Genomic DNA, 27,626 nt, shown 5'->3' with positions numbered 1-27,626 from the left:
GTTTCGATGTAAAGATTGTTTCATGAAACTCTTTTCAAGATTTTCCCAAGATGGGGTTATTCTTAGTTACAATGTGGTTTTTGTCACCGGCCTCTGCTTGTTACCCACAGTGGAAATGTGGGAAAGTTCTTACTCACCTTTGTCCCTATTGTTTAGAGGAGTACCTGGTGCACAATATTTATTCAGCAAATGCTTATCAAATGAATGAGGAAACCAAGTTACACAGAGTGACATTTGCTTTCACAAGTCTGTATGCAATAAGTAGAAACACGGAAACAGAATTTCGGCTGTGAACATATAATGTCCAAAAGCTCACTACACTGTTTGGCGGGGTGAACAGGTTCTTATTATGTTGCCCTTGCTGACCTGGAACATCCAGACCAGACAGCCTGGATTTCACAGAGGCCTACCTGCCTTTGCCTCTCGAGTGCTGGGATTAAGATGTGTGCCTCCATGCGCTTTTCAAACCACCCCTTTCCTTCCTTCCTTCCTTCCTTCCTTCCTTCCTTCCTTCCTTCCTTCCTTCCTTCCTTTTCTTTTCATTTTTTTTAAATTCAGGATCTTCCTGTATAGTTCTGGCTGTCCTGGGACTCACTATTTAGACCAGACTTGCCTTGAACTTACAGAGATCTATCTGTCTCTACCTCCTGAGTGCTGAAATTAAACACGTGTCACTACTATGCCTGGCACATTTTTATTTCTTAATATATAATATACTTCAATCTAATAATTGGCTATTTAAACAAAGCCCTTACATTTTTGATTTTTCAATTGCTTCCTGATAGTCTCCTGTTTTTGATTCAACAAAGTTTTATTTTTCCAAATGTACAGCTGATTGAGCCTGTTTATGCATCTTCACCGGCACCTGGGGCATCTCCACCCTTTGTGTTTCTGATATAAATTACTTGGGGTCTGTGCTTTGAAACCAGCTTGGTAAATCCTTTGCTAAGTAGCTCTTGAAGGGCTGCCCTGGCCAAGGAACCGAGAATCTTCAGTCTCTCAGAGACCACAGCTGGAGTAGTAAACTTATAATTGAGCACTTCCTTACGGAGTTTGTCGTATGTAGCTTTGTCAAACAGGACTAGATTGTTGAGCTTGTCCTGAACTTTGCCTTTGGACCACTTCTTATTTTTGACATTGCCACCAGACTTATTTACTGGGTCTTTGTCTTTCTTGGCTGACTTTCCAGCATCTTTCTTCTTGTCATCCTTAGGAGGCACGATGAAGCTTGGAGAGGGGCGACAACCACCACAGCATCCCTAAGATGTCGGGAAAAAAGATTCTGATAGTCTCTTATTTTATTGAATTCTCTACTGCATAGACAAGGGAGAAAGGGGGAGGTAAATTGCTTCTAAGACCTGAGTATCTGGATTGATTGCCCAAAGTGTAAAATTAATTGGTGGGGCAATTGTAAATACTGAGTAGGTGGGTGAATCCTATAGCTTTTTAAAAGTGAGAAAGAGGTGTTAATTTAAAAATATTATTTTAGCCCGGCGGTGGTGGCGCACGCCTTTAATCCCAGCACTCGAGAGGCAGAGGCAGGTGGATCTCTGTGACCAATAGCCTCCAAAACAATACAGAGAAACTCTGTCTCATAAAAACCAAAAAAAAATTATATTTACTTATGTGTATGCCTGTGTATTTGTGCTTGTGTATGCACACGTCCCTGTGAATGCCCACGGAGGCCTGAAGAGATGTTTGGATTCCCAGGAGTTAGAAACAGTTGTGAGAGATTCATAATAAATGCTAGGAATTAAGCCCCGTTCCCCTGGAAAAGCAAGTGTTCTTAACTGCTGAACCATCTCTGTAGCCCCCAAATAGGTGGCGCTGTGCCTCAGTTGGCAGAGTACTTGTCTACCATTCATAAAGCCTTGGATTTGGTCCCCACCCCTGCAAAAGCCAGGCATGGGGGGTGTAACAATTGACAACTTGCAGACTAGGGATGTGGGAGCGTAGGGATTAAGGGTATCTTCACCTACATAGCAAGTTTGAGGCTTCCATTATCCACCCCCAAAAGAAAGGTGTAACTATCATTGTCGTCGTCAGCATCATCATCATCATCTTCTTCTTCTTCTTCTCTGTTGTTATTGTTAATTCAGAGTCCTAGAGGAATGTCTCAGAGAGCTATTGTGATGGGGGAATATACTTCTTTATGCTGTGAATATGTGATTGGCCAATAGCCATGCAGGAAGCATAGGCTGAAAAGAGGAAGACAAAGAGGAGTCGCCAGAGTGATGCCATGTAGCTACCAGGAAGATTAGACGCCAAGCATTCTCCAGTAAGATAAGGCCATGTAGAAATACGTAGATTAATAGTTATGGGTTAATAAGTAAGAGAGAGCTAGCCAGCAAGAAGCCTCAGTGTGTTTATTTGGGACTAAAAGGCTATGGGATCAGGTAGAACAAAGGCTTCTGTTCTATTCTATTTATATTTATATAATAGAATATTCTATTCTATTATTAATTCCAAGGCAGTTCTTCTTTTGTTTAAATTTTCATCACATATAAAGTTATGAGACATTAAAATACATATCATAGGGTATCATAAAGAATAAAGATTAATTAAAATAATAGAAGTGACTGAAAAACTGCAAGAGTTTGTTATATAATAACTTTTGAGGTGCTCTAAAATAATAAGTAAGGAAAAATGCTGGGGCAAAGAGAAGATGATGATTATTTAAATTTTATTATGATATAATGACACTAAATTGCAGTATATTTAAGTGAAAGGGAAATGAAAATAGTATTTGTTACTAAATTGCTAAAGAACCTAATGTACTGCAGATCTTTTCTCAACAATCTTACATTGGCTGCTGGTATTAAAATAGAAAGGACTATTTCTTTAATTCTAATGCTTTTATGTAGCATTCCTGCCACCACTTTATCATTTCAAATGCTTCACTTTCTGTGTCCCCACTTTATATCTAAAATGCATTTGCATTCATACTGTGATGTATGGACACAGTTCTTGAAGATATGTAGTGAGTTCTCCAGTTCTCCACTGGCCCTTCAGTGTTTCAAATAGGTGAACCCAATAGCAGCAATGAATCTAGAGAATGGGTAGAATAAACATATTGCTCACATGCCTGTGGACCTATCTGACTAGTTAGAGGACTGTACTATGAACTCCTGCTTTCTGAGATGAGGTAGCTCCTTTGTCCTGACATCTTCTTGGAAGCTGTGTTGAAACTGATAGGCTGTTTGAGTTGTATTTGGCAGGGCTGCTAAGGAACACCACAGTCTTGACTCAAAACTTCTCAAAAGGTCCAAGAGGTGTGTATATAGTCAGAAAATAAAGCAAGGCAAGGAAGCCCTTGATTCTGCCTCTAGGACCCATGAAGAACCCTGACTGCTGAACCAAGCTGGAACTCCCAAACTCTCTATAGACTATGTGGCCTGCATGGTTTAGAACAACACAAACCGAAGATCCTTCCTCCCTGTGTCTTCTGTAGTATGGAAACACAAGTGTCTTTAGATCCCAGTACTGATTCAGTGGAAGACCCTTACAACCCTGGGAAACCCCAATGGCCTGGAGTGACCCTGTCGATAAAGCTCGTGCACACTCTGAAGGACAATCTCTTGGGAGAGCCTTGGGGGTAATTCTGGTAACTAGGAAGAGGGAAGTGATTTTATTTATTTGCATGTGCAGGGCTGATGCATCAGCCCACTTGAGGCAGAGACATCTCTACTAAAATTCTCAAAGATGTGGTTTCTATTCTTTGCCTCCTGTTCCTCGCCCAACTCCTCGCCCAACTCCTGCAGGCATCATTTGTCCCACACATGATCTTTCTGTCACCATACCAAAATACCTGAGATAATCAACTTTGTAAAGGGTAAAAGGTTTATTTGAATTCAAAGTTTTAGGAGGCTCAAGGCTATAATTGGTTGACCCTGCTGATTTCGAGCCTAGGGCAAGGCAGCATGTCATGATATGATAAGTGCATGGCCTATCAAAACAGCTTAGTTCATGGCTAGAAAGCAACTAACCAACAACTCAAGTAGGAAGTCAGGGTCTCACAATGTTCCTCAAAGGCACACCTCCACTACCTAATCACTTAGTGGGGCCCATTCTAGAAGGCTCCACTATCTCAGTAATGACAGCCTGGGACCAACCTTTTAGCAAATAGGCCTTGGAGAACATTCAAGATCTAGACTCCAGCACCTTGATGTAATAGAAACTGCTTCCTGATGAAATCAGCGAGGACTCCAGGCCTCCAGGAGACTGGGTGTTGGTCTTCATGCCCCTTAAAGGAGAAGGACTGGCAAACCCCCTTTTCTTGAAGTTCTCGTCTCTTGTCTTTTATGGAACCTGGGGTACAAAGATGGGCACCCCGTGGGTAGTCCCCTCAACAATCCCACTGTATGTTTGGAAAGAGGTCATTGCCGTGTGCCTGGCTTAGTTGTGCCATCCCATGATCAGCTCCCGGGAAACAACTATGAAGATGCACATTTCCAGTCCCTTCTAAATTGTTCAGCTTCTCGTCTACCTTCCCAAAATCTGCTGAACATTGCTGCCAGCCTCAGTTTTAATGTCTTCCAAGCCCCTTGGACATCCATGTTTCTGTGCTGTCTTTCAGCTGTGGTACTTTGTCTTTGCTTCGGTGACCTCTTTTGCTTCTTACTCCTTTCCTCATGCATTCACCTACTGAGTGTCTCCTGTATATAAAATACTATGCCCATCTTCGTGGATACAGGGAGTTCCGGGTTGGAAGGGAAGTCTCTTGTCCAGAGAAATAGTCATCGGAAAACAGCTGTTCATTTAAGTTCTGTACGAAGTAATGTGTCGTGGCTTACGCAGGGGCACCATCCTGTCCTGAAGCTAAGCGTATGCAGGATAAGGACGGTGCATTTCTTGGGTGGAGCAGAATTGTGCGTAAAGAGCCAGAGGTAACTAGTGCAAGAAGCTTGAGAGAGAAGCAGGAGGTCAGGTGAGGATGGCATCAGAGACTGAGCTTAAAGCCTCCTTGCCTCTTCCTAAACCACTAAAAGTTGTTCCCGGCAAAAGGATGGCATTATCATTTTCACTTCTGTGCAGATATCAACATGACCATTATAAAGTAAAGGTAATTTAGAGGTCAGTTAGGAAGCCAGATCAGTATAGACAAACAAGCATATAGTCTGGGTAGGAAGTAGCACTGATGGTTTCTCCATCAGTGGCTGGAGGAAGAGGAGGGAATCTCAAGGGCATTAGCAGCTGAGCGAATGGTGTGATGGTTTTCTCCCCATTTGAAGACATTTGGCCCTGGTGGTGAACCTTGGGACTACGCCTCACTCTGTTTCCTCCTTCATAGCCATAGCTGCCATCTATCAACTGTCCTTTGTCCCTCTTCCCAATGCTGTTGAAGGCCTTCCTGGGGTTTCATATTCTACAGATTTCCACCCCTTCAGCCCAGAACCTAAGAGTTCTTCTGGAAGCATCCCCTAAACATGATGTTCCTTAGACCCTGCTTTTCCCAAATTGAATTTCCTAATATGCCATCTTCTTTGCCAAATGGAGCTTCCTACTTCTTAAATGTACCTTTCACTGCCTGTCATATCTGCCTCGACAGGTTCTCCCTCCCTACAGGGCCTGTGTCCCTGAATATCAAGGCCAGGTCAACAGTTCTTGTGATGAAGGGCCATCCATCTTCACACGAGCCTTCCTTGCCTGTCTTGTGCCATTTGGGACCTCCGGACAGATCCCATTATTTACAAAGTGCTCTGTGGTCATCTTTCTGTTTCACTCAGACCTAGCGCAAACACCTCAACAAGACAGAATAGAGTATCTGGAAGGGTGAATAAGCACACAGTGCAAACCCTTTGGCCTGGGTCAAGAGAATCTTTGAGTAATTAATGCACTGTATCCCATGGCTTAAGCCTTTGCTTTTAAACAGTATTTTAATGAGCATACCCAAATGCTTTCTAGTCCTTTTAAATTTGGGGAAAATCTGTCTACAGTCCCCCTGATGAAGCAGATTGCATCCTTTGCTGGTAAGGCCAACAAAGAGCCTTGCGCTGTCCTCACCAGCCCTTGTACTAGGTGTTTCTGGATGTTACCATGACAATGGATGGAACCCAGCCAGGTAGATATCATTTTGTATAGCATTTAGGGATACTGCGGTGTGTCCTAGCAAGATGTCATGCAATAGGCAAGCAGACAGTGAGTTTCTAGCCAGTCCCTATTGGGAAGGGTAAGATGGAGAAGAAACAATGTCTCTTGCTTCTGTGGTAGAATACCTTACAGAGACAGCTGTAGGGAGAAAGGATTCCATTTGGCCCCTGGGTCAATGTTGGCAATCAGGGCGTCACAGTGGAGAAGGCTTGTTGGTGGGCCCGGGACAGCCTGTGGGGGCAGGAGCTTGCAGAAGCAGTACCTTCACATGGTGCTGATGAAAAAACCGAGGACCACACTAGAAGCAGGGTTGGTTCTGTAACCCTAAAAGTCTGCCCCTAGGGCCTGATGTCCCCCAGCTAGACCCCATGTCCCACAAACTGCCACCCGTGGGAGACATTTCGCATTCAGACCATGGCAACACAGTGCTGGGGTCGGCTGGAGTAAGGGATTGCAGATGAGCGGGCAGGAGCACAAAGGCCAATAGTATCAGAGAGGAGGTGTGGAAGGAGCCTGGGCCAGACAGAGAGCGCAGAGCTGAACTTCTGAAGCCCCGACTGTGCACGTGAGCCCCACTCCCTTTGCAGCCTGACCCCTCCCTCCTCGGTCCCCACCCATCTGCTCTCTCACCGGCTTGAACCTCTGCACTTTTCAACTGTGCTTTCGCGTGCTTCCGTCTGTCTGGAGCATCCTTCCTCTTCTTGCTGGAGTGAAGTCATGCCTCTAGAACCTAGCTGGGATGTGTGCTCCCAGCGCCTGACTACCCACTCTCTTTCCTCCCACCTCCCATCGCTCTCCTGCAGGGAGCCATAGTCTCTCCCTTCCTTGCTTTCTACGCGCCATAGACATTGCTCTTATGACCCTTGTAATTGGCCCTTACTGATTTAAATTGCAGGGAATTTCTTTGAAATCCTCCTCACCCTCTAATGAAAAGTTTTTAAGAGGAGGGACGCATATGGCATGATCGTCTCCGCTATGCCGATGCTTAGAACATTGCCCAGTCCAGCAGAAGTATAAAACTATTGTTGAAGCCGGGCGGTGGTGGTGCACGCCTTTAATCCCAGCACTCGGGAGGCAGAGGCAGGAGGATCTCTGTGAGTTCAAGGCCAGGCTGGACTGACAGCCTCCAAAACAATACAGAGAAACCCTGTCTCGTAAAACAAAACAAAACAAAACCTATTGTTGAAGGCCTGAATGAGTGATGAGAAGGAGAAAGGGAATGAGTGAGAGAAGGAAGAATTCAGGGAGGCAGAAAATAGACGTAAAATTCTTTTATAAAAGGCCATTGAGAAATCCCAGCACTCAGGAGGCAGAGGCAGGTGGATCTTTGTGAGTTCGAGACCAGCCTGGTCTACAGAGTGAGTTCCAGGGCAGCCTCCAAAACAATATAGAGAAACCCTGTCTTGAAAAACAAAACCAAAAAAAAAAACCCAAAAAAAAGATCATTGATAAAAATAAACTTAAAATAATACCAGAGATGTTTCCCTAAATTTAGCTAGTATCCAAGTGATTGCCATGGTCACAACGATTGTATCAAGTCATAATCAAACTGAAAATTCACCTACATTTCTAAGGGTGGCAGCCTTCTTAAAGTAGGAGTGGCTTGGCCTTCCTTTTTGAAGTCATCATGTTTTCGATGTTTTACATATTTGGTGGGTTAGATTACAAGAATGCACGCCTGAATCTACTTTCTGTATAACCACATCCCCTCCAGCCCGGGCTGGAAAATAACACTCCAGGCCAGAAGGCAAGCTTGACAATTTGTTATTCTCTTTGCAAGCAGCAAGCAGAACTTTTCTGTGCAGAATCCATGTCTTTAGACTTCACAGCACATTGCAGCTTGATTGTTTAGAGAAAAAAGGACTGTTCAGTTCTGCACTTGTGGGTTGTAATTGCCAGCAGTTTCTGTACCTTGAGACATTTTGGTAGTTTCCTGTTCACTAGACAAAAGGAAGGAACAGATCTTTATAGTGTGCTCCCTTTTGTCTGTGTAAGTGTTGTATGTACATGTGTGTGTAATGTTCACTTGCATACTTGTGCAAGTGTCAATGGGAGCCAAATGTTGACTTTGGGTGTCTTCCTTAATTGTTCTCCACTTTATGTTTTTGAGACAGAATCTCTCAGTGAACCTTGAACTTGATGAGTCAGCTAGATTGGCCAACCATAGAGCTCCATTACTGGCTTTGACCTAAGCCCTCACAACTATATTTAGAAGTCTCTGCATGGTTTTTTGTTGAGTAGTTCCTCAATGCTAGTATGTCCCAACTTTCACAATTTCCCTACAAGTTGTAGCAAGGCAACCTGGAATTCAGTTCATGTAACTAATATGTATTTCAACTTCAGGATGATATTGCTGTAATCCTAAAATAAACACTTAACATATGTAAGAATTCAGGATGATAAGTATTTCTGTGACCTAATTGAAAATAAGGAAGGTATTAGCATCATCAGCCAGAAGAGTGAGCGTAGTTCAAGAAGAGTTGATTTCTACACACACACACACACACACACACACACACACACACACACACACACACACACAGTAAAACAGAAAAAGGCATGTGAGGATGTGAGCAGTAAAAACAATGAAAGAAGTATCCACTCACTGGAGTTAGAAGTCATGAGAAAATTTGCTGTAACAGGAGTCCCAGAAGAGGAGCATTCTCCAAGTTGTCATTCTGAAAAAACATAGTTGAAAAGTTATAGCATGAAAATTTGGAACTTGAACAATTCCTGAAATCCGTTGGTAAAACATTCCTGGAAGAACATCAGTGGGAAATGTTGGCATTCTTCAGCTAAGCCTCAGAAGATGGAGACGGTTGGGTAAACATACTGCAGGCCTGGGACTTGGTACAGCTTTCTTCAGGAGGAGGAAGAAGAGGAAATGTGTGAGAATGACAGATTTGGGACAAGTTTCTCCATCAGCTGAAAAAAACAAGTCTGATTTCAAAGTCTAGACCGAAGAATGCTTTTTAAAAAGGGTTTTTAAAGTGTGTGCACACGCTCAAGTGTCTGTCCGTCCATGGTCATGTAAGTGCAGGTGCCCAGGGAATCCAGTTGAGGAGCCTGTGGAACTAGGGTACAGGCCTTGTAAGCCATCTGACATGGGTGATGTTGGTGCTCAGAACTGAACTGAGGTTTTCTGCAAGAGCAGTATACACTCTTAACCACTGACCCCTTGCTCCAGTTCAGAAATACATCCTAAAAACGAATGCATTCTGAATTTGTTGAAAGATCCATGTTCTTGCCATTTAACGTGTTGGTTATTTTTTAGTCAACAAAAACACTCAAGCACAACATGAACTCAAACAATCAGTCCCAAACGGCATAGATCGTCTCTCACAACCCTGCCAGAGAGAGTTTTGGACTATTTTTTTAGTAACTAACGAAAGGCTGGAAGCACAGAATCCTGTGACTTGTCCAGTCAGTGTGACATGGAGAGAGATGTGGCCTCCTTCTCTGAGTTCTGCTTTGGTGACTAAGTTGAGAGGGGGACGCTTATATACAGGGCACTGAGTCAGCTGCTCTGTGTGAACAGCTCTGGGAATCTCCTTAAATATCAGAGGGTATTTTGGGGGGGGGTAGTTGCAAGGTTCAGTTGTGGAAACACAATGGTAAGTCTTAACATTTCCCTAAGCATTTCCTTTGTCCAAATATATTCCAGAAGCTTCCCAGATCAGATATTCATACTTGGTACAGAAAGGTGGGACAGACACCTGGGTAAAGGTGAAACACGGACAACTGTGAGTCTTCTGTGCCTACACGTGTACCTACTGGGCTCTCCACACGATCCAGGGACTCTTGCTTTATTTAGAATTTCCTACTTGAGGACAGAAAATGCACATGCATGTGCTTCTTTTTCAAACTTGGCATTTTGAATTCTCCTGATTCTTTCATAGTAATAGGCATTTGACGGACAAAGAATCACTGTGTATCTGATCGACCTGCTTTTATTTATATAGTAACTTGCCATACAGGCTGGTTTGCCTCGGAGCCTGCTTATAACATTTCTTGTATCTTTTCTGTGGCTTGGTAATATGCTGAGAGCTTTTGTGTGTGTTGTGTTAGGTTCAAATCCAGGACTTTGCAGGTGGCAGGTAGGGACCACTGAGCCACACCCTACTCTTAGATTAATAGCTCCCCCCCTTTGCATTTCCAGCATGGCTATTGTTTGATTATGTCATGGTATCTCTACTTTTGCTTCTCAGAGTGGAACTGCTGTGCCAGCATCGTGTCATCTGGATGCTCATGAGAAACGCAGGTTGTGACCATTCCTGACTGTCACAACTGAACTAGAACCTGTTTTGTATTGTTGTTGTTGTTTTTTTTTAACCAAGACACCCTGGTGATTCATGTACACATTAAACGTGCATACCAGTCTGAACTTGGTGGTTTTTTTTTAACCTTATGAACTCCCACACGTTCTTTGACTCATTATTTTTGTACCTTACTTTTGAAGATGACTCTAATGACCTATTAATAGTGAACTGTGCACAGTGCTCTGTGTCTGGGTCACACATTTCCGGCAGGTACATCTTGATGGTTAGTCAGCATGCAGTCTTAGGAGTTATATACTGAGAGATAGCACTGTCTTGCTTTCCTCCAGAAAGCCCTTTGATTGGTCACTGGCTTCTTGTATATTCCTGGGCCAGATTACACCCAGAGTAACCATGTTAACCGAGAGTGAAACGACTAGAGATGTTGTAACCATAAGGAGGGAGGACCTGTCAGAGAGGCAGGGTCTTGTTCTTGTATGTCTGAAGGTTTCTGGAGGAAAGGGGATTTTACTGATTTTTTTCGATGTCGTTTTAAGAAAGCAGAAACAATGACTAAGAAGTTAGAGGAAAGGCAGAGATGTGCTCAGTGCTAGAACACTCGCCTGCCATGTGTTAGACCCTGGGTTAGCTCTCCAGCGCTGGGAAGCATAAATGGTAGAGACAGGAGACATGACTCAGTGGTTGTTTTCTGATCTTCCAGAGAACTCACACTCCTGTCAGGTGACTCACAACTACCTGTAATTCCAGTTTCAAGGCATCTAATTCCTCTTCTGGCCTCTAAGGGTAATGGTGTACACACACACACACACACACACACACACACACACACACACACACACACAAGAAAGAAAGAAAGAAAGAAAGAAGGTAAGGAAGGAAGGAGGGGAGGAAGAAAGGAAGGAGGGGAGGAAGGAAGGAAGGAAGGGCAGGCAAGAGGCTCACTTACTTTCTAGGGAGCCCATGTATGTATGTGTGTGTGAGTGTGTGTGTATGTATGTGGGTATGTATGTATGTATGTGTGTATGTATGTATATATATTAAATTACTGGCTACAGAAAAGGACAGGTCATATATGTCTTTATTGTCAAACAGCACATGTAGACTTCATCTTTCCTATGTTCTCTGCAGGTAGCACTGAGTAAGCAAGCAGCAAAAACATGCGAGATGCTTGCAGAAAAAATGAGGCATGGGCAAAAGCAAGAGGCAGGCTTGTGAATAGCGAGGTTGCATTTTCAGAGTCGTCTTTGTGAACAGGTTTTGTGATTTTCATGGCCTGGATCGTAGGTGTGTCGGGAGCCCAGGCATTCCTGTCCCCTCAGCTCAAACAAAAGAGAAGAAGCCTTTCCAGGGAAAAGGCCCCAACACTCCTATTCACCCAGGAGACAGAGCCTGCTGGCTTTCCATTTAATGCCATGTTCCCCAACAAAGCTTTTCTAGGTCACATCAGCACTATTTCATTATCAGAGTGTGTGTTTGTGTTCATGGTGGAAAATTGAAAATGCAAGGAAGTCACTTTTCTTCATTCAAATTTGTGTATAGATAAAATGCATTCTTAATAATCTGACATAAGAAAGGGGAAAGTTATCATCTGCTCAACCAACTTAGAGAAACTTTTCTAAACAGGACACATAGTCAATGCAGAAGCTCCAATTAAATTTCTCAAAAAAAAAATGATGTTAATAGCCTGCAAGAGCAGGCTAGCTGCTGTCCAGTCAGTCTTGTGAATAGGAAGAATTAGGTTCCATCCAAATGCTGTTGCCACTGGCTCTCATTAGAAGAGCAGGCATTTATTTCAATTAGTGTGAAAGTGAATATTTGTTGACAAGATGTCTAAGGAGTGCGATAATGGATCCAAATGCTGAAGAAGGCGGCCTGTGCTTTGTGTGGTTACTGGCTGAGTGGGCATTTTAAAGGTGGCTTCCCAATTAGTGGGTCTCATTCTTAGTGAAAATTAGAGTCACCTGATTCTAAGAAAAAAAGTGTTGCTCACAGCACCCCAAACATGCACCCAGTATATCAGGATTTCCTGGGTGAGGACTGGGCTCCGTGGTTTTTGGAGTTCCTCTGATTGCAATGTGCACTTAAAACTGCGTGAATCATGCTTTACATGACAAGGCCTTGCAAGTGTACTTTGTCTAGCCAGGAGCCCCAGGTGTGGGCATCGGTGAGCATGGCACATGGGCTGGATGTCTGTGTACATTGGGGTGCGTGGGGCTGAAGGTACCCGTAGGCTTAGTGCTCCTGCACTATCTTGATGTGTCTTAGGAGAGCTTTGGTTTTTGTTAAATTGTCAGCAGATTTCCTTGTAACCCTGATACATTGACCACAGATGGGGGGGGCAGGAAAGAAGGAGATGAGTGTGCATGTGTAATTTCAGTGTCTGTATGATTGATTCTTTTTAGAATATATTGCACACACACGTATACATTATATTTTGGAGCAATTTTAACTTCATAGCAATAAAGAAGAGACGATAAACATTCTTCTTCCTTCCCTATCCCTGTAGATAGATATACAGCCTCCTCCACTAACTGCCTCCTTACCAGAGTGACATTCATTACTAATGATGACCTTTCACTGGTGTATCATTATTGCTCCAAATCCATAGCTTACAATAGGACTTATTCTTGGTGTAAATTCTACAAGTTTGGATAAATGTACGATGTCACACACCCACAATTACAGTACCGTACAGAAAGGTTGCACTGCCCTAAAAATCCTCTGAGCTGTACCCGTTCACCCGTCTCTGCCCACTAGCTCCTGGCAAGCACTGATCCTTTTACATCTCAACATGCCTTTTTCAGAACGTCTCATCACTGAACTGTATGGCATGCCGGCTTCTTTTACTTAGTAATGTGCAATTATGCCTTTTATGCCACCATATATTTTTGTGGCTTGACAACTCAGTTCTCACATCCCTTGTGTGCTGTAGTTTACCTACTCACTTACAGGAGGATATCTTCTAAGTTCTGACAATTATGAATGAAGCTGTTATGGACATCCCTGGGCAGGGTTATTCTTTTGTCAGAGTAAGTTTCAGCTCACTGGATAAATGTAGAGGAATATGATTTCTAAATAATAGAGACAGACTATGTTTTGTAAGAATCGGTCAAACTATCTTCGGCAGTGGTTGTGCCATCTTGCCCTGCCGTCAGGAATGGATTTGTGTTGTTCTGCATTCTCTCCATGGTCCATTCTGGTGCCACTTAGTGCTGTCTCACTGTTGTCTCCTTTGAGTTCCCTTGGGGTAGGAGCTATGATTAAATTTTCATGTGGTTTTTTTTTGACATCTGTTTATCTTCTTTGCTAAAGCGTGTGTTCAAGTGTTTGCTGTACTTTTCAGACTAATTGGTTTCTTGTGGGGGAGGGCTTAACTTTTTTGTACATTTTTGCACAACGATTCTGTGTCTGGTATGTCTCTTGGAAATATATCCTGTACTCCGTGGCTTGAGTTCTGATCTGTGTTTTTCATTGGCATCAGAAGGCTTTCTTTTTTCTTTTTGGAGAGAGAGGGTCTTACTTTATTGGTCGGCCTGAAACTTACTGTGATGACCAGGCTGGTCTAGAGATCACAGAGATCCGCCTGTGTCTGCCTCCTCAGGGCTGTGATTAAAGGCCTGGGTCACCACCTCTGGCTTGAATGCATATTTTAATTGCAGTATTTTCAGTTTACAAATTTGTTGGATATAGCTCTGCTGTGAGATGAGTATTGTCTTCATTCTCTGTCTTTTTCCATTAGGTAGCGTTTCAGTATGATATTGTGAAGGAGCAGTGAGAGGAAACACCCTTGTCCTTTCCTAACCTAAGTTGGAAAGCTGCTAACTCACCATTGTTTATAGTGTAGCCATAAGTTTTTCTGTAGCTATTTGAACGCAGGCTTTTATCCTTTTGATTCAGTAGCATCTGTGAACTTCTTTAGGCTTCCCCAGCTGTAAGGTAGCAGTTATTATTGATGCATTATTTATAGAGCAATAGTAATTTTCTTCTCATACTATGTGGGTATATGCATAATCATGAGCGAATGAAATGCATCAAAATGCCTGGTATCTCCACTTGGCAATTAATATTCATTTTAACACATATATTCTATGACAGTGGGAGTTATGTATAACATATATACATATATATATACACACATACACTCACTCACACACAGACACACACACACAGACAGACACACACATATTATATATATATAAAATCTTTAAGGTAAATTTCACTATATTGCTGAGAGTAGCCTTGATCATTGCAATCCTCCTGTGTCAGCCTCCAAAGTGTTGGGATTCTAAGCCAAAAACACACACAGTTTTAGATACACTGTATTTTCTCAGGGCTATTAACGATTAAGCCATTAGATTTTTATCACTCACCCGGGTGTAGCTGCACACTCATTTGTGATTTGTTAATAGTCACGTTGCTGAAGTCATCTCAGTAGTCTGTACAGAACCAAGCCGAGTTGTTGACAGGAACACATGCGCAATGCTGAAGTGAGATGTGGTAAAGGTTACTGGAAATCCAGCATCAAGATAGAACAGCGGTTCCAGGAGCGAAGACATCCACCACGTATTTCAAAATTTCAAATATTTGAATTAAGTCTCCTATTTCAAAATAATCACCATAAAAGACTGCAGCATTTGCACAGAGTTAAAATGATCCAAATAAATGGCAGAAAATTACTTTACTTAGTACTCAAGTTCATTTTCGTAGTCTGGCTTGTCCATGATGATATACCCAAAGGAATGCTCTGGGGCAGTTTAAGAACACAGTTTGTGTAATACTTCTTCTAAAGTGAGCCAGCATAACGTAGGAACCCTTGTAAACACACCATTTGGTTCCTAATGGGATTATGGATGGTGGAGTTTCAGGTTCTCTTATTTTCTTTCTCTCCCTTTTTTCCTCTCTGTGTTGCTCTGAAATAAATCACAATGGGCAGAAAGAACTGGGGGAGATTGCAGTCTGGGACTGACCATCTGGATTAAACCAGTTCCGAAAGCATATTTTGGACTTTCAGTCTAGGACGCAAGGAACACATGGTCTGACCTATGAAACCACTTTGTCTTGTGGATGCCTGAAGAAAACAAAACAAACAAACAAAAAAAACCCCACCATGAAACCTTGACCTTGTCATGGGCGTTTCCAAGTAAGACATGGGAAACGAACAACAGAAACCCATAGGACAAAGGTAAACTCTAGGAGGAGAGGCAACAGAAAATGAAAAGGAGTGTTGAGAGAGAAAGAGAGAGGCTGGTTCCCTCACACCCCTTCCCCCCACTGCAGGAAAAGAAAGCCGCACCAAATGAAATGCATTTTACTCCAAAGTGCATAAGGGCTGGCATTTCAAAGATGGTGAGGTCGTCCTGTACCATTTATGAAATAAATATTCCTTCTTACTTGGGCCTGGGAGATTTGGAAAAAGCAGCTTGTCTGACAGAAATGTGACCAGTCTGTGGCTGAGTTCTTTGGTTAAGCACTGGGTGACAACAGTATAAGTAGGGCATATTCACTCTTCTTACCGAGCTTTTAGGCCTCTGTGGGCATCTATTGCCATTGTCCCTTGGAGGAGCATTTAATATGCAGCCTCTGCCCGCCCCCACTCCCGCTCAGAACCCAGAGCAATACTGGAGAATGAAAGGAGACTCAACTAGAAATGGTAGTGGGCCAGTTTGACGTAATGTGATCGTAGACATCTGGGACTATATGAAGGGGACCAGGACATGAATTTAGCTGGCCATCCTCACATTTTCTGGGATCTTGTAACTTGTTGCTCTGCAAATCTTAATACTGCCTGCAATGCTGACTGTGCCCCTGTGTCAGAGTCTAGAAAACACTCTTTATAGATTTCTGTCAAAACACCAGAAGTTCCTGTGAGAAGAGTGAAAGCGAAATTGCTGATTACACAGTTCCTGTAATCAGGAGAGGAGTAGAAACCCATCTATGGCCTATTGTTGACAGGTCCCTTCGGTGCCCGAAAGGTGTGAACATGCCTCCCCATCCATGGCTCAAGCAGCTGCAATGACTAACGGTCACTAAGGGCTCATTTTTGATAACCCCTTCTCATCTGACAGGAGTATAAGCTTGAAGGTCCAAGGCGAGGGCTCCTGCCATTGCTTGCTGCATGGTACAATGGACTTGGACAGTGTGACTCCAGCCAGTTGCACCCCTCCCTGGAGGAGGTGCTCCATGGCCATTAGTAATGTCTGGCAGGTCCTGCCCACTGATGGGGTACATTGCTTTCCACAACTCTTTGTTTCTGCAGCTGCATAAGATTGGATCACATTGTCAGGGGAGCCCCTACCAACCGATCTGATCTGTGTTTCACAGTTCAAAATGCCCGGTGTCTTCTTATCATACCTACCACAGTTTGCTTTTATTTTTGCATGGTTATTTGTCTGTTCTGTGCTTGTCTTCTGGGGGCATAAACCGAGTGTATGCATGTGGCATGCATGCATACGTGTTTGGTTTATTTTGAATCCCTGGGACCCAGCCTACAGTAGAGATTTAGTGAGCATGGGTTGAGCTGGTGATTATACTGGTCCCCCGTGTGTTGGAGCTGATGTGGCCTACAGTTACTCAGTCTGAGAGCAGACTGCTCCCAGTGTACCTGGTATCTCAGTGATGTTCACCGTCACTTTGCTTTGTTTCCGATGGTTAAGTAGGCAGATAGAAACAGTGCTGTGAATTCTCACCTAATTTCCGATGGTTAAGTAGGCAGATAGAAACAGTGCTGTGCATTCAGGAGATGTGTAACTCCCTTTCACAGGAATTAATTTTGTTACTACTTTTGGAAACTTTGCAGTTTGTGCCTCAATGCCTCTGAATCCTTTGCGTTGGTGTGGTAGTGTGGTGTGGACTCTCCCTTTGGGGGAATCTCTTTGATTGTTTCTAGGAGGTAGTTGTTTTGTTTTGTTTTTCTCTTGTTTTAGGAGCATGAATTAAAAGTTATCCTCTTCCTGGGAAAAACTGGGTTGGTGAAACCCACAGAAACAGCTGACCTGAGCAAGGGGGAGGCCATAATGGAACTGATCCAGACCCCCTGAATGTGGGTGTCACTGAGGAGGTCTAGGCATTCTTTGGGGCTTTGGGTAGTAGATCAGTATATATCCCTGGCATACAAATGGACTTTGGGTGCCCTTCCCACAATGAGTGATGCTCTCTCAGCCTGGACTCTCTGGGGAGGGCCTAGGCCCTGCCCTGAGTGAAATGACAGACTCTGGAGATCTCCCATGGAGGGCCTCACACTCCCTGGGGATCAGAGTCGGAATTGGGTGGGGGGCTGGGGGACCTGGGAGAGATGGGGGGGTTAGGGGGTGGAGGGGAGGGAAAGGGAGCTGGGACTGACATGTGCTTCTTATTTAAATTTTAAAAAAGTAAAAAAAAAAAATTACCCCTTCCTATCTCCAATGTGTTTTGGTTAAACATTCAGTTACTCCTCCACCCTCTCCCCCAGTATAGACAGGCAGACACTGTTACAGGATGCAAGGGGAGGATGGTTTTTCTTTTTTCTTTTCTTTCTTTCTTTTTTTTTTTCTTTGAAAGAAAATGGACACAAACTTCCTGGAGAACTGTGAGCATCTGGGTGATGCCTCTAGAAAGAGAATACGTTTTATGGTAAGTTCAAGTATATTAAGGCACGAGTAAAAGCCAGTATCTTTCCTCCTAAGAGCCAGAGGCAGTGCTGGAAATAAATCCCCCACAGCGATTGTACAACTTCACTCCTGTAAACTTCCTGTAGCTCGTGCAGCTGGATGGGTGGCAAGCCTGTCCTCAAGCATCGGGGTGACGTGTGTACACATTTTCAGATGGTGGAGGAGACTCCTGGATGATGTCATCACAGGACACAGGGACCTGTCCTTCCTCCCCAGTGTCACTGTGCTGTCTTAACCCCGAGTGCTACGGTACCTCCCTCATACCTCCTTCAGAACCAGTCACTGTGTTCTGTAAGTAAATGTCATTTGACCTTGGTCTTGTACTCGTGGGCCCAGCTGTCTCACTCACATGAAGACGACAGACTCATCGGACAGCTGCTACCGAATCCTTTGACACACAACCCTATGGTATCTTTCATGGAATAAACAATAAAGATATTAAATGAACAAGGTGTGAGAGCAGAAAGGATTATGTCCAGACTGGAATGTTTGGGATTGCCACAGAGCCTCCTCCACAGTGTGACAGGGAGGCCTTGAAGCCTCCCTGGGAGGACAGAGTTAGTGTGCTACACATGGCAGGAGCTGCTTTGGTATTTTCTTCCTGCCTTACTGGTGTCTGTTGTGCAGGCTCATGCCCTTTGCCCCACTGGGATCAGCCAAGGCCCTTTCCTCCCTCATAGTCATCTGTGTGGCTGGTCTTTTAGATGGACAACTCTTTTCAGGTGACACTTTTGTAATTGTGTTCATCTTTCAAATTGAAGAGTAAAATTAAATTTCCTATAAAGTGAGTTCCTTAAGACAATTTAATTTTAGTTGACATTGGGAGTAGAAAGACTCATTTGTTACAGTTAGGGAGATCAGTCTGTCAATGGTAAAAAGATGATTTGGCCTTGAAGGGTTTTACTGAGACCCATTTGTCTGATCCGTCATACTCAAGAACGAAGTATAACACAACCCCCTTCCCCACACACACAATGAACTCAAAAGGCATGTCAACACACGCATTAGGAATGAAATCTTACCGGCAGAATCATATTTACACCTCTGTTGGTGTCAGAATTACAGCTCCATTAGGAGATTTGTAAATCTCATGAGGTGTTGAGAAGAAGTGTGAGAAGGGAAAGACCAGGTAGCTTTTGGCACTTGGATGAAGCTTGGTGAGAAACTTCTGTTGCTGACACTTTCGGAATCCTGGAACTCCTGACAGCCATTCACCCGTCTGAGATCCAGCTAGGTTTTTGGACACAGGAGATGAAGTCAAGGCGGGCATCCTCCAAGCTCACCAGGGTGAGCAGCCTCCTCCGCCAGGTAGGCAGCCCGCATCTAGGTTTCGTTTATTTATCTCTTATGGCCTGTGTGCTGGACAAGTACCCTGTTACTGAGATATACCTCCAGCCCCAGAAATTACATTTGTTTTGTTTTGTTTTTTAAGACAGGGTTTCTCTGTGTAACCTGGGCTATCCTGGAACTGCTCTATAGACCAGGCTGGTCTCAAACTCACAGAGATCTGGCTGTCTCTACCTCCCAAGTTCTGGAATTAAAGGTGTGCACCACCACTGCCTGAGTAGAAATTATAATATTTTGGACAAAGAATACATACATCATTTGCAGCTAGATACCACCTTTAGTTTTTAGCATGCATACAATTTAATTGCCATGTTACATATTTATTCTCTAAAAGATAAAGCTTACTACCACAGTACCTTGTGACACTTAAAATTTATTTTTCCCCATTTTCTCTTATGTATGATGGGTGTTTTACATGTCTCTGTGTGTGTCTGTGAACCACATGTATGCGGTGTCCTTGGAGACCAGAAGAGGGTGTTGGACTGCAGTTACAGATAATTGGGAACTGCCATGAAGGCGCTGGTAATTGAATGGGTCTTCTGGAAAAGCAATTAATGCTATTGATCACTGAGCCATCTCTCCAGCCCCATTAAAATAATTGTTTTCTAAATGTCATGAGATATTCTGTCCATTTTCAAAACTTTGTCTCACAAAGCTGCTGAATTTGTAGTTTCTTTTAGCAGAATCCAAATATGATCTATATTGCAATTGATGCTGTCCCTTCAATCTTTTAATTTGCAATTTCTTTCTCCTCTCCACCACAATTAAAAATAAATAATACCAGATCATTTCCCTGTATGTTTTTCTAGAGTCCAAATTATGGTTATTGGATTGCTATGATATGTAAACATAACATACATACATGAGAGTGAGAAAAGTTTCCTTCACCAAAGATGGGAAAATATTTCAATCAAAAGTCAAACATGATGGAATTGTCCCAGCTATTTTTGCAGGAGAACAACATCAGGGGATGTGAAAGTTCTCTCTGCTGGCTCTGTGAGGATGTCATGAATGTCTAGAGTGATAGAAGAGAACATTCTGCACAAGAGACCTATGTATCCATGAGAAACAGATCTCTTTCCCAGACGTTTGCTGAAGTTCATGCACCCAAGGCAGCTGTCAGTTCACTGGGTCCAGTGCTTGCCTTGTGTGGGAAGCGGAGGTTCTTGTGTAAGATTCCTACAGTTGCACAGTTCTCTGTGTGCTTGAGACCTCACTGGCGCATGACTGAAGATGGGACTTGGATGGTTTAATTAAAATTGAGCAAGAAAGGCGAGAAACAAATAACCTGCACTTCACTAGGATCAAAAGCACACTGGACTCCTAAAATAGCCTGTTTAGACTTTTCCTTTTCTTAAGAAAGACTAATTACTTAGGGATGAAATATACTGCATGAAATGAGTTTATAGAAAGCTGAATTTGTGACGATTCAAGCCCATGATACCTTCAGGAGATGCAAGAATTCCACAGAGCAAACAGCAGTTTGCTGTGTTGATGCAGAAGTGTGTGCCACTATAGACGCCTCATTACCCTTTTTTCTGCCTCTAATGTAGAGGATGTTCCTGCCTTACAAAGGATTTCAGGATTTTTACTATCTCCCCACCTCCACCTTGAACTCATGGCCATCATCCTGCCCCTGTCCTGAGTACTACCACACCCATCTAATGCTATATATTCCTTCTAAGTCATCCCCCAATCTATTGTTATTATAATATTAAGAAATAAATTCTTAGCCAGATGTGGTGACTCACAACTCTGATATAAGCACCCAAGAGGTGTAGGTAGGAGGAAGTTTGAGGCCAGTGTGAGGATATATAAGAAACCATAGTAAATAATAAATAAATAAATAAATGTATAATTAGACCCTATTTTAACTTGGAAAGAGGATAACATGTCCTAATATAAGACTTAATTTTGTAAGCCACACCTTTAATCCCAGCACTTGGGAGGCAGAGGCAGGCAGATCTCTGTGAGTTGGAGGCTAGCCTGGTATACAGAGCAAGTTTCAAGACAACCAGGACTGTTACACAGAGAAACCCTGTCTTGGGGAACAAACGAAACCAACTAATTTTGTGTATTTAATAAGTAAAAGTATATAAGGGCCTATCATGTGTGACCATTAAAGTATCACTTCACTGCCAGTCGATGGCTCGTCAGTGAAAGTGCCTGGGAAAGATGGGCTTGGTGCTGCACACTTGCAATCCCAGCAGTGGGGAGGCACTGACAGGCAATTCTGGGGTTTTTCTGGCTAGCCAGCCTGATTTACTTAGTGAGTCCCAGGTCAGTGCGACAAGGACGTAATGCCCGAGGAATGACACCTAGGGCTGTCCTGCACACACACACACACACACACACACACACACACACGAGCATGCACATATATAGAAAATATCTTTTCATAAAGTATTTGGGGCACACTAGAGGGTGCAAATTGTGACTTAGCTGACTTCTTCGTGAGCCGGTGTGAAAGATTCCTTGAAGACAGAATTTGGTTACCATCAACATTGTGTGCTCAATATTCTTCTTTGCCAGAAGGGGATGATTTTTTGCCAGCCCAGTCCACCTATAACTAAGAATAATTATTTGAGTGATGCTGAATTTTCTATGGTTGGATCAGACTTTGGTCTCTGCAAGAATGATTACTCTGTAGCTTCTCTAATTCCACCATTTTCTTCTTTACACAGCTTCATTGTAAGCATATGACAGACAGGAACAAGTAGGGTTTGTAGGTCTCCCAAGGCACTGGGTTCAAATCTTTTCTGTTGCTATGGTATCATTGTCACTTCCACAAGAGACAGACATTCTGATAAATTTCTGTTAGCACCAATGAAATTCGTGGAAGCTCAGGCAGGCCCTCAGGATCCAGCTGGATCCAACCATTCCTGGTTGGGTCTTTCTGTAAAACGACATCAGTTCTCTGTCCAAGAAGAACTCACCAGCCGAAATGAAAGACTTCAGTATCCTTCCTTCCATCTCATCATTTTCTTGTCTTTGCTGTGTAATACTTCCCTTCCATCCCTCCCTGCCCCAGAACCCAACCCCTCTATCTCATCTGAGAACACAGATTAGCCATCTGCATTAATAACCCCCCCTTGGCACCTTAATCTTTTGCTGGTGTTCAAGTGTACTATTCCAACACTAAAAAGCTTCTGTCTCTCCTAAGGGTGATCTGATCTCTTCACTTTCTTACTGACCATCCTTGCTGAAGGTCTTGGCAGATGATTCAGTGTCTCTACAGATCTTTGGAGATTCTTCTGTACTCTTCCTCCGTTTCTTCTTTTCATCCAACACCTTGAATTCTGTTGCATTCACCTTCTTCATCATGTGACATCTCTGTAATGCTTGTGACGATTGAAATCGTTCCACTGCCCCGTCATCTACAGCAAAATTCTGGGCTCTCTCAGGCTAATTTATTTGAGAAAAAAAGTCTTTGTGGTTGGGAGCATGTTAAGGGTTATGAGATAGGATTACCTTGGTTGAACCCAAAATGCCACCTTGAATATCCTGATAGGAGTTGCAGAGAGCAGTTTGGCATTACATACACACCCTACACACCCAACACAAGCCTTGGCCCCGTGACACTTTCATTTTGGACTTTGACCTTCAAAATACAGAATAAGTTGTTTCATGGCAATCACGTTTTTGGTAAATTGTTACAGTGACCAAGGAAACTCATATAGTCATCTTTTAGCATTCTTGGTAAAATGATTAACCAGAGATGAGTTGGTTTTTGCCAAGTGAACATGCCCAAGGAACCATCACCTAGGTGGAGAAGCAGAGTCTCACCAGCACTCCCACCAGAAAGCCTTTCTAGACCTCCTCTCCCTTCCTTGTGGTGTTCACTATTGTGACTTTAGTGCTGTCACCGATGTACACCACCCACTGTCTCTATGTTTCACCTTTTTTACTTCTACTGTTGATGGCTTAAGGGCAGTGCTGCTATAAACATTGCTGAATGTGCATCCGTTTCTATTGGCATATAATACAGAGGGGAATTCTTGAGTCCTAGCTCACATTTTGTTTAGTGCTGACTTGACATTCTCTCCTATACCCACTTGTACGTCTTTCCCTCAGATTTGAATCTTTCTGTTGAGAGTCAAGGGTGACTGTCAGCATGTGTGCTTGTGCTTAATGTCTAACAACATGTATACATACATATACAGGTTTGACATTTAGTGTGAGTCAATCTAAACTTAGTTCTGGGGAAAAAAGTTTCTGCTCTGTGTCCCTTGATGTGTTCAGGATCACCTTTAATTATTTGAGTTCAAATCATAATCTTTCATTTTTCTTTGCCTGTATTCACTCAAACCCTAAAGTCTTCTGACCCCTTATATTTTTCTCTACCTCATTTTAGGGGCACATTTTCTTCTGAATGATTCATAAATGACTCCTCATCCTTCCGTTTTTCTCTTAGTCTGTCATCCACCCACAGACTGTAGGTTTATGCTCTCAAAGCTTTGATCCTGCACACTCCTAATTGAAACTCACAGGCATGGGTAGATTCTAGAATCAAAGCAAACTTATGCTGGCTTTCTGTTTGTTTCCATAAACTTGATTTCAAGTTCATTTCTATGAGAAAGGCTCATAGAAGTCTTCATCATTAGTTAATGATTTACTGACATTTTGTTCATTTTCTTCCTATGGGCATTTCTTGCAATGGCTGCATGTGATCGTTATTCATAGAATCTTTACTATCTTTAGGTCTCATAGAATCCTAATAGTTTTGTACAATTATTATTGATGTTGTTGTTGTATGCACATGTGCATGTTTGTATATGTGTGTACATGTGTGTCTGTGTATGTGGCAGTCAGAGCTTAACATCACAGATATCCTCCCACAACAGATAGCCACCTTAATTTTTGAGACAGCCTTTCACTTTCCCTGGAACTCGCTGATTCAGACAACTGAGCCCTAGGTATCCTCCTGTCTCTACCTCCCTGGTGCTGGGATTGCCATATCTGGATTTTTTATGTGAGTACTGGGGACAGGATTCAGGCAGTCATGCTTGCAGGAAGGTTCCTTGTAGCTAAGCTACTTCTGCAGCTCTATTCAGCTTTGTAAGGGCTACCTCTGGAGGTGCCAAACACTCCTCTGAGAAAATGTACCAGGCCTCTCTTCTCAGGTAAAAATCTATAATAGCAGTAAACTACCCCAGTCTAATAATGACACATCATTAACTAAGCCAATTAGAACAACGCTGGATTGGGGAGATTCAATTTTCATTCCTTTAGCAATATAAGAATGATTGATGGGTGCAGATGGCTGGAGAGATGGCTCACTTGATAAGGGCCCTTGTTCTTGCACAGGGTTAGGGTTCAATTCCCAGTACCCTGATGGCGACATGCAATCATCTTTAACCCCTCCTCTAACAGATCTAGCACTGTTTCCTGGCCTCTGTTGGCTCTCTCTCTCTCTCTCTCTCTCTCTCTCTCTCTCTCTCTCTCTCTCTCTCTCTCTCTCTCTCTCTCTCTCTCTCTCTCTCTCTCTCTCTCTCTCTCTCTCTCTCTCTCAGACACACACACAGAGCATGTGTGCAAATGTAGACAAGACATACATATAAAATAATAAATCTTTACCTGGGCATTGGTGGCGCATGCCTTTAATCCCAGTACTTGGGAGGCAGAGGCAGGCAGATCTCTATGAGTTCAAAGCCAGCCTAATCTACAGAGCGAGTTCCAGGACAGCCTCCAAAACAATACAGAGAGACCCTGTCTCGAAAAACCAAAACAAAAAAAATCTTTAAAAAGAAAAGAATGATTCATTGATGGAGTTGTACTTCAATGGTAGAGTATGCCTGAGATTCTAGGTTCAGTCCCCAGTATGGGGGGGCAGATAGAGGGACAGACAGAGACAGAATGTTTAATGTGTGAAAAACTATGCGTGTTAGAGTTTGGTGCTGATGCAAATGTGGACCAACATATCCTGTAGACAGAAATGTCCATCTTTCTACTTGATAGAGTTAACCAAGTGACGACTAAGACACTGAAGCCGTGCTGCCACAGCTAGGTGGGTAATGGTTGTAGGAGGAATTGACACTTCAAAAGAAACAGTGATAGATTCCTCTTTTAACCTTCTTGAGAATTCCAGCAGGAATTCCAACATTCTCAGTGTACAACAAGAGTTTTGTAGTGTCCCAATACTGGATAGTTGTCCCTTTCAAAAAGTGACTTACTAAATCTTCAGAACCCTTGTGAGACACAGCTTACAGATCCTAAGTGATGTTTTAGAAAGTTCCATAAAATGGTTTAGTTGTAGCTTATATAAAATTACTCATAAAATGGGGAAACCGATGGAATGCCAGTGAGATTTCTGTCAAGACTCAATAAAGGGTGAGTATTTGGGGGATGACACACTCTTTAGGAGCCCTTTCTGAGTCCATCCTTGGGGATACTTGGCCTAGTGTCTTGTTTCTCTGCCTTTCTCTATGACCATGCTCCTGGTCTCTTTCTTTTCGTTGGCATCTCCTCCACTGCCCTTATGGGCTGAGATGCTGCTTTGTCCACTCTTAGTGGCACACAGCCCTCCAGGCAGACAACGCCCTGTTCCATTGCTGTGCTTCACCTAGCTGCATGGTACCACGTGTTCCAACCTCTGAGTGCCGTTTACTTTTCCACAGCGCCAACTGCCTTCAACTTTTTTATCAGCACTTGCCCATGTGTGTTTCTAACCCCTCTCAAAGGAGGCAAAACTGTGTTTTCCTTTTAACGTTCATAACACATCACAGATAACAGAACCGTGTGTGTATAATAGGTATTCAGGATGTTTGTCAAATTAAACCGATATTAATCCGTTGCCTTGGGAATTAACCCACTGTGATTGGTTAGGGAGGTTCTGTGTGACAGCTCTTGTTGACTGTGGCATCTGATGGACAGCCACATTGATCCTTGGGCTCTTGCTTTGTCATGAGTGAGCTGATATTAAAAAATCTATTGAGTAGATAAAAAGGAGCGGTTAATAGTTTTCTTTTTTTTTTTTTTCAGCTCTGGGTTTTAGAAGGAGCAGTGACTCGTATGGGATATTTACCTAACAGATACTGTGCTATGAAAGGAAAAATTCAATTAAGGAAGGGAAAAGCAAACTTCATAAATTCCAAATCATGTTATTTGATGACCAAAGTGCAATTGAACTCAACAGATTTGTTAGTGCCCTGAACTTCATTATGCTTTAGTAATCTACCACTAAACCTAATTTTATGCTCCATTTAACATTAACCCAGTTGGGGCAAGGAAACAAAGTATACTTTAAGTAAAAATCTTGGAAGTTTTTATTTAATTTTTTTGTGTAAACTTAAAATGACTGGCTTTGTCTAGGGTTATTTAACATGATAGCTTTACTTTCAGTATTACCAGAACTCAACTGGGCAGTAATTAAAAGCATTTCCTGGGGCTGAACATAGTGGGTCACACCTTTAATCCCAGCACTCTAGAAGCAGAGGCAGGTTGATCTCTGTGGGTTCAAGACCAGTCTTGTCTATGTAGCAAGTTCCAGGCCAGCCAGGGCTACACAGTGAAAATCTATTTTACAGGGAGGGAGGGAGGGAGGGAGGGAGGGAGGGAGGGAGGGGAGGGGAGAGAAAAGAGAGAGAGGAGAAAGAGGAGAGAGGGAAAGAGATGTGGGAAGGGGAGGACGGAAGGGAGGGAGGGAGAGATTGCATTTGCTCATGAATCGCATAAGAGGAGTATGCTTTGGTCCTCAAGTCTGCTTTATTCACCTCATTTGTGTTCTAAGGTCACGAACCTTCATCTCCCCCAGGTACAGGATGTCACCCAGGGAAGACCTAAAAGTATGGACTCTCGAGGCAGATTCATGGATCTGAATCCTGGTGCTCTGCCTTTTAGTCAGTCTATACAGATACAGCCTCCGTTTCAAGTGCCCCAAAATACTAATATTAATGACCGCCAAGGTCCATTCTCCGGTGAATTGGGTTCTCATTTCTAGTGCTTGTCCCATACTAAGTACAAAACATGTTGGTGACACGCAGCGATAGGCTGCCCCTCTTGTAAGTGCACTTCTGAAGTGCAGAGCGTCCTGTTTGTTCAGTGTGGTTCCTTCCTTTAGACTGTTGTCATGCCTTCAGGTCTCTTCTCAAGGAAGATGGTTTTCACCTGTTTGTATCCTCGGGGTGAGCAGTTACCCATCAGAGCCAGAAGGTTGTCAGCAAGGTTTTTTTCAAGTTTCTTAGAAGGTGCTATATTGCTGGAAACCCTGGCTAAGGAAAAAGGAAACGGAAGATGCGAAGAGCACAGATGTGGGCAGGAGGGAACA

At 43.1% G+C, this 27,626-nt stretch overlaps 2 protein-coding genes across 2 annotated transcripts in view; one reads left to right on the top strand and one right to left on the bottom strand.

Moving 5' to 3' along the window:
• Map3k5 (mitogen-activated protein kinase kinase kinase 5) overlaps window positions 1-27,626 on the top strand; it is a 188,731-nt gene that overhangs the window by 25,771 nt on the left and 135,334 nt on the right. The window lies entirely within an intron of this gene.
• LOC106023008 (40S ribosomal protein S25-like) lies at window positions 799-22,681 on the bottom strand. The gene is made up of 3 exons (XM_040728346.1): window positions 22,555-22,681; window positions 19,077-19,243; window positions 799-1,259 (listed from the first exon to the last, which is right to left on the bottom strand). Exons 1-3 carry the CDS (start codon window positions 22,679-22,681, stop codon window positions 846-848), a joined length of 708 nt encoding a protein of 235 aa, XP_040584280.1. The 3' UTR covers window positions 799-845.

Source organism: Mesocricetus auratus, unplaced genomic scaffold (assembly GCF_017639785.1).
Source record: "Mesocricetus auratus isolate SY011 unplaced genomic scaffold, BCM_Maur_2.0 Super-Scaffold_100018, whole genome shotgun sequence".
Classification (NCBI taxonomy): domain Eukaryota; kingdom Metazoa; phylum Chordata; class Mammalia; order Rodentia; family Cricetidae; genus Mesocricetus; species Mesocricetus auratus.
This window is presented reverse-complemented; position numbering and strand designations above follow the sequence as displayed.

Bases quoted from the DNA above. Each gene is read 5' to 3' on its own strand.
- LOC106023008 (XM_040728346.1), bottom strand. From the start codon at position 22,681: ATGAAGAAGGTGAATGCAACAGAATTCAAGGTGTTGGATGAAAAGAAG. The intron at 19,244-22,554 runs GTCAGTAAGAAA...CCAAAAACCTAG, and splicing joins CAAGACCTTCAGCAAGGATG to CTGGATCTCAGACGGGTGAA. The intron at 1,260-19,076 runs GTAATTCTGACA...CCGACATCTTAG, and splicing joins ACAAATCTCCTAATGGAGCT to GGATGCTGTGGTGGTTGTCG.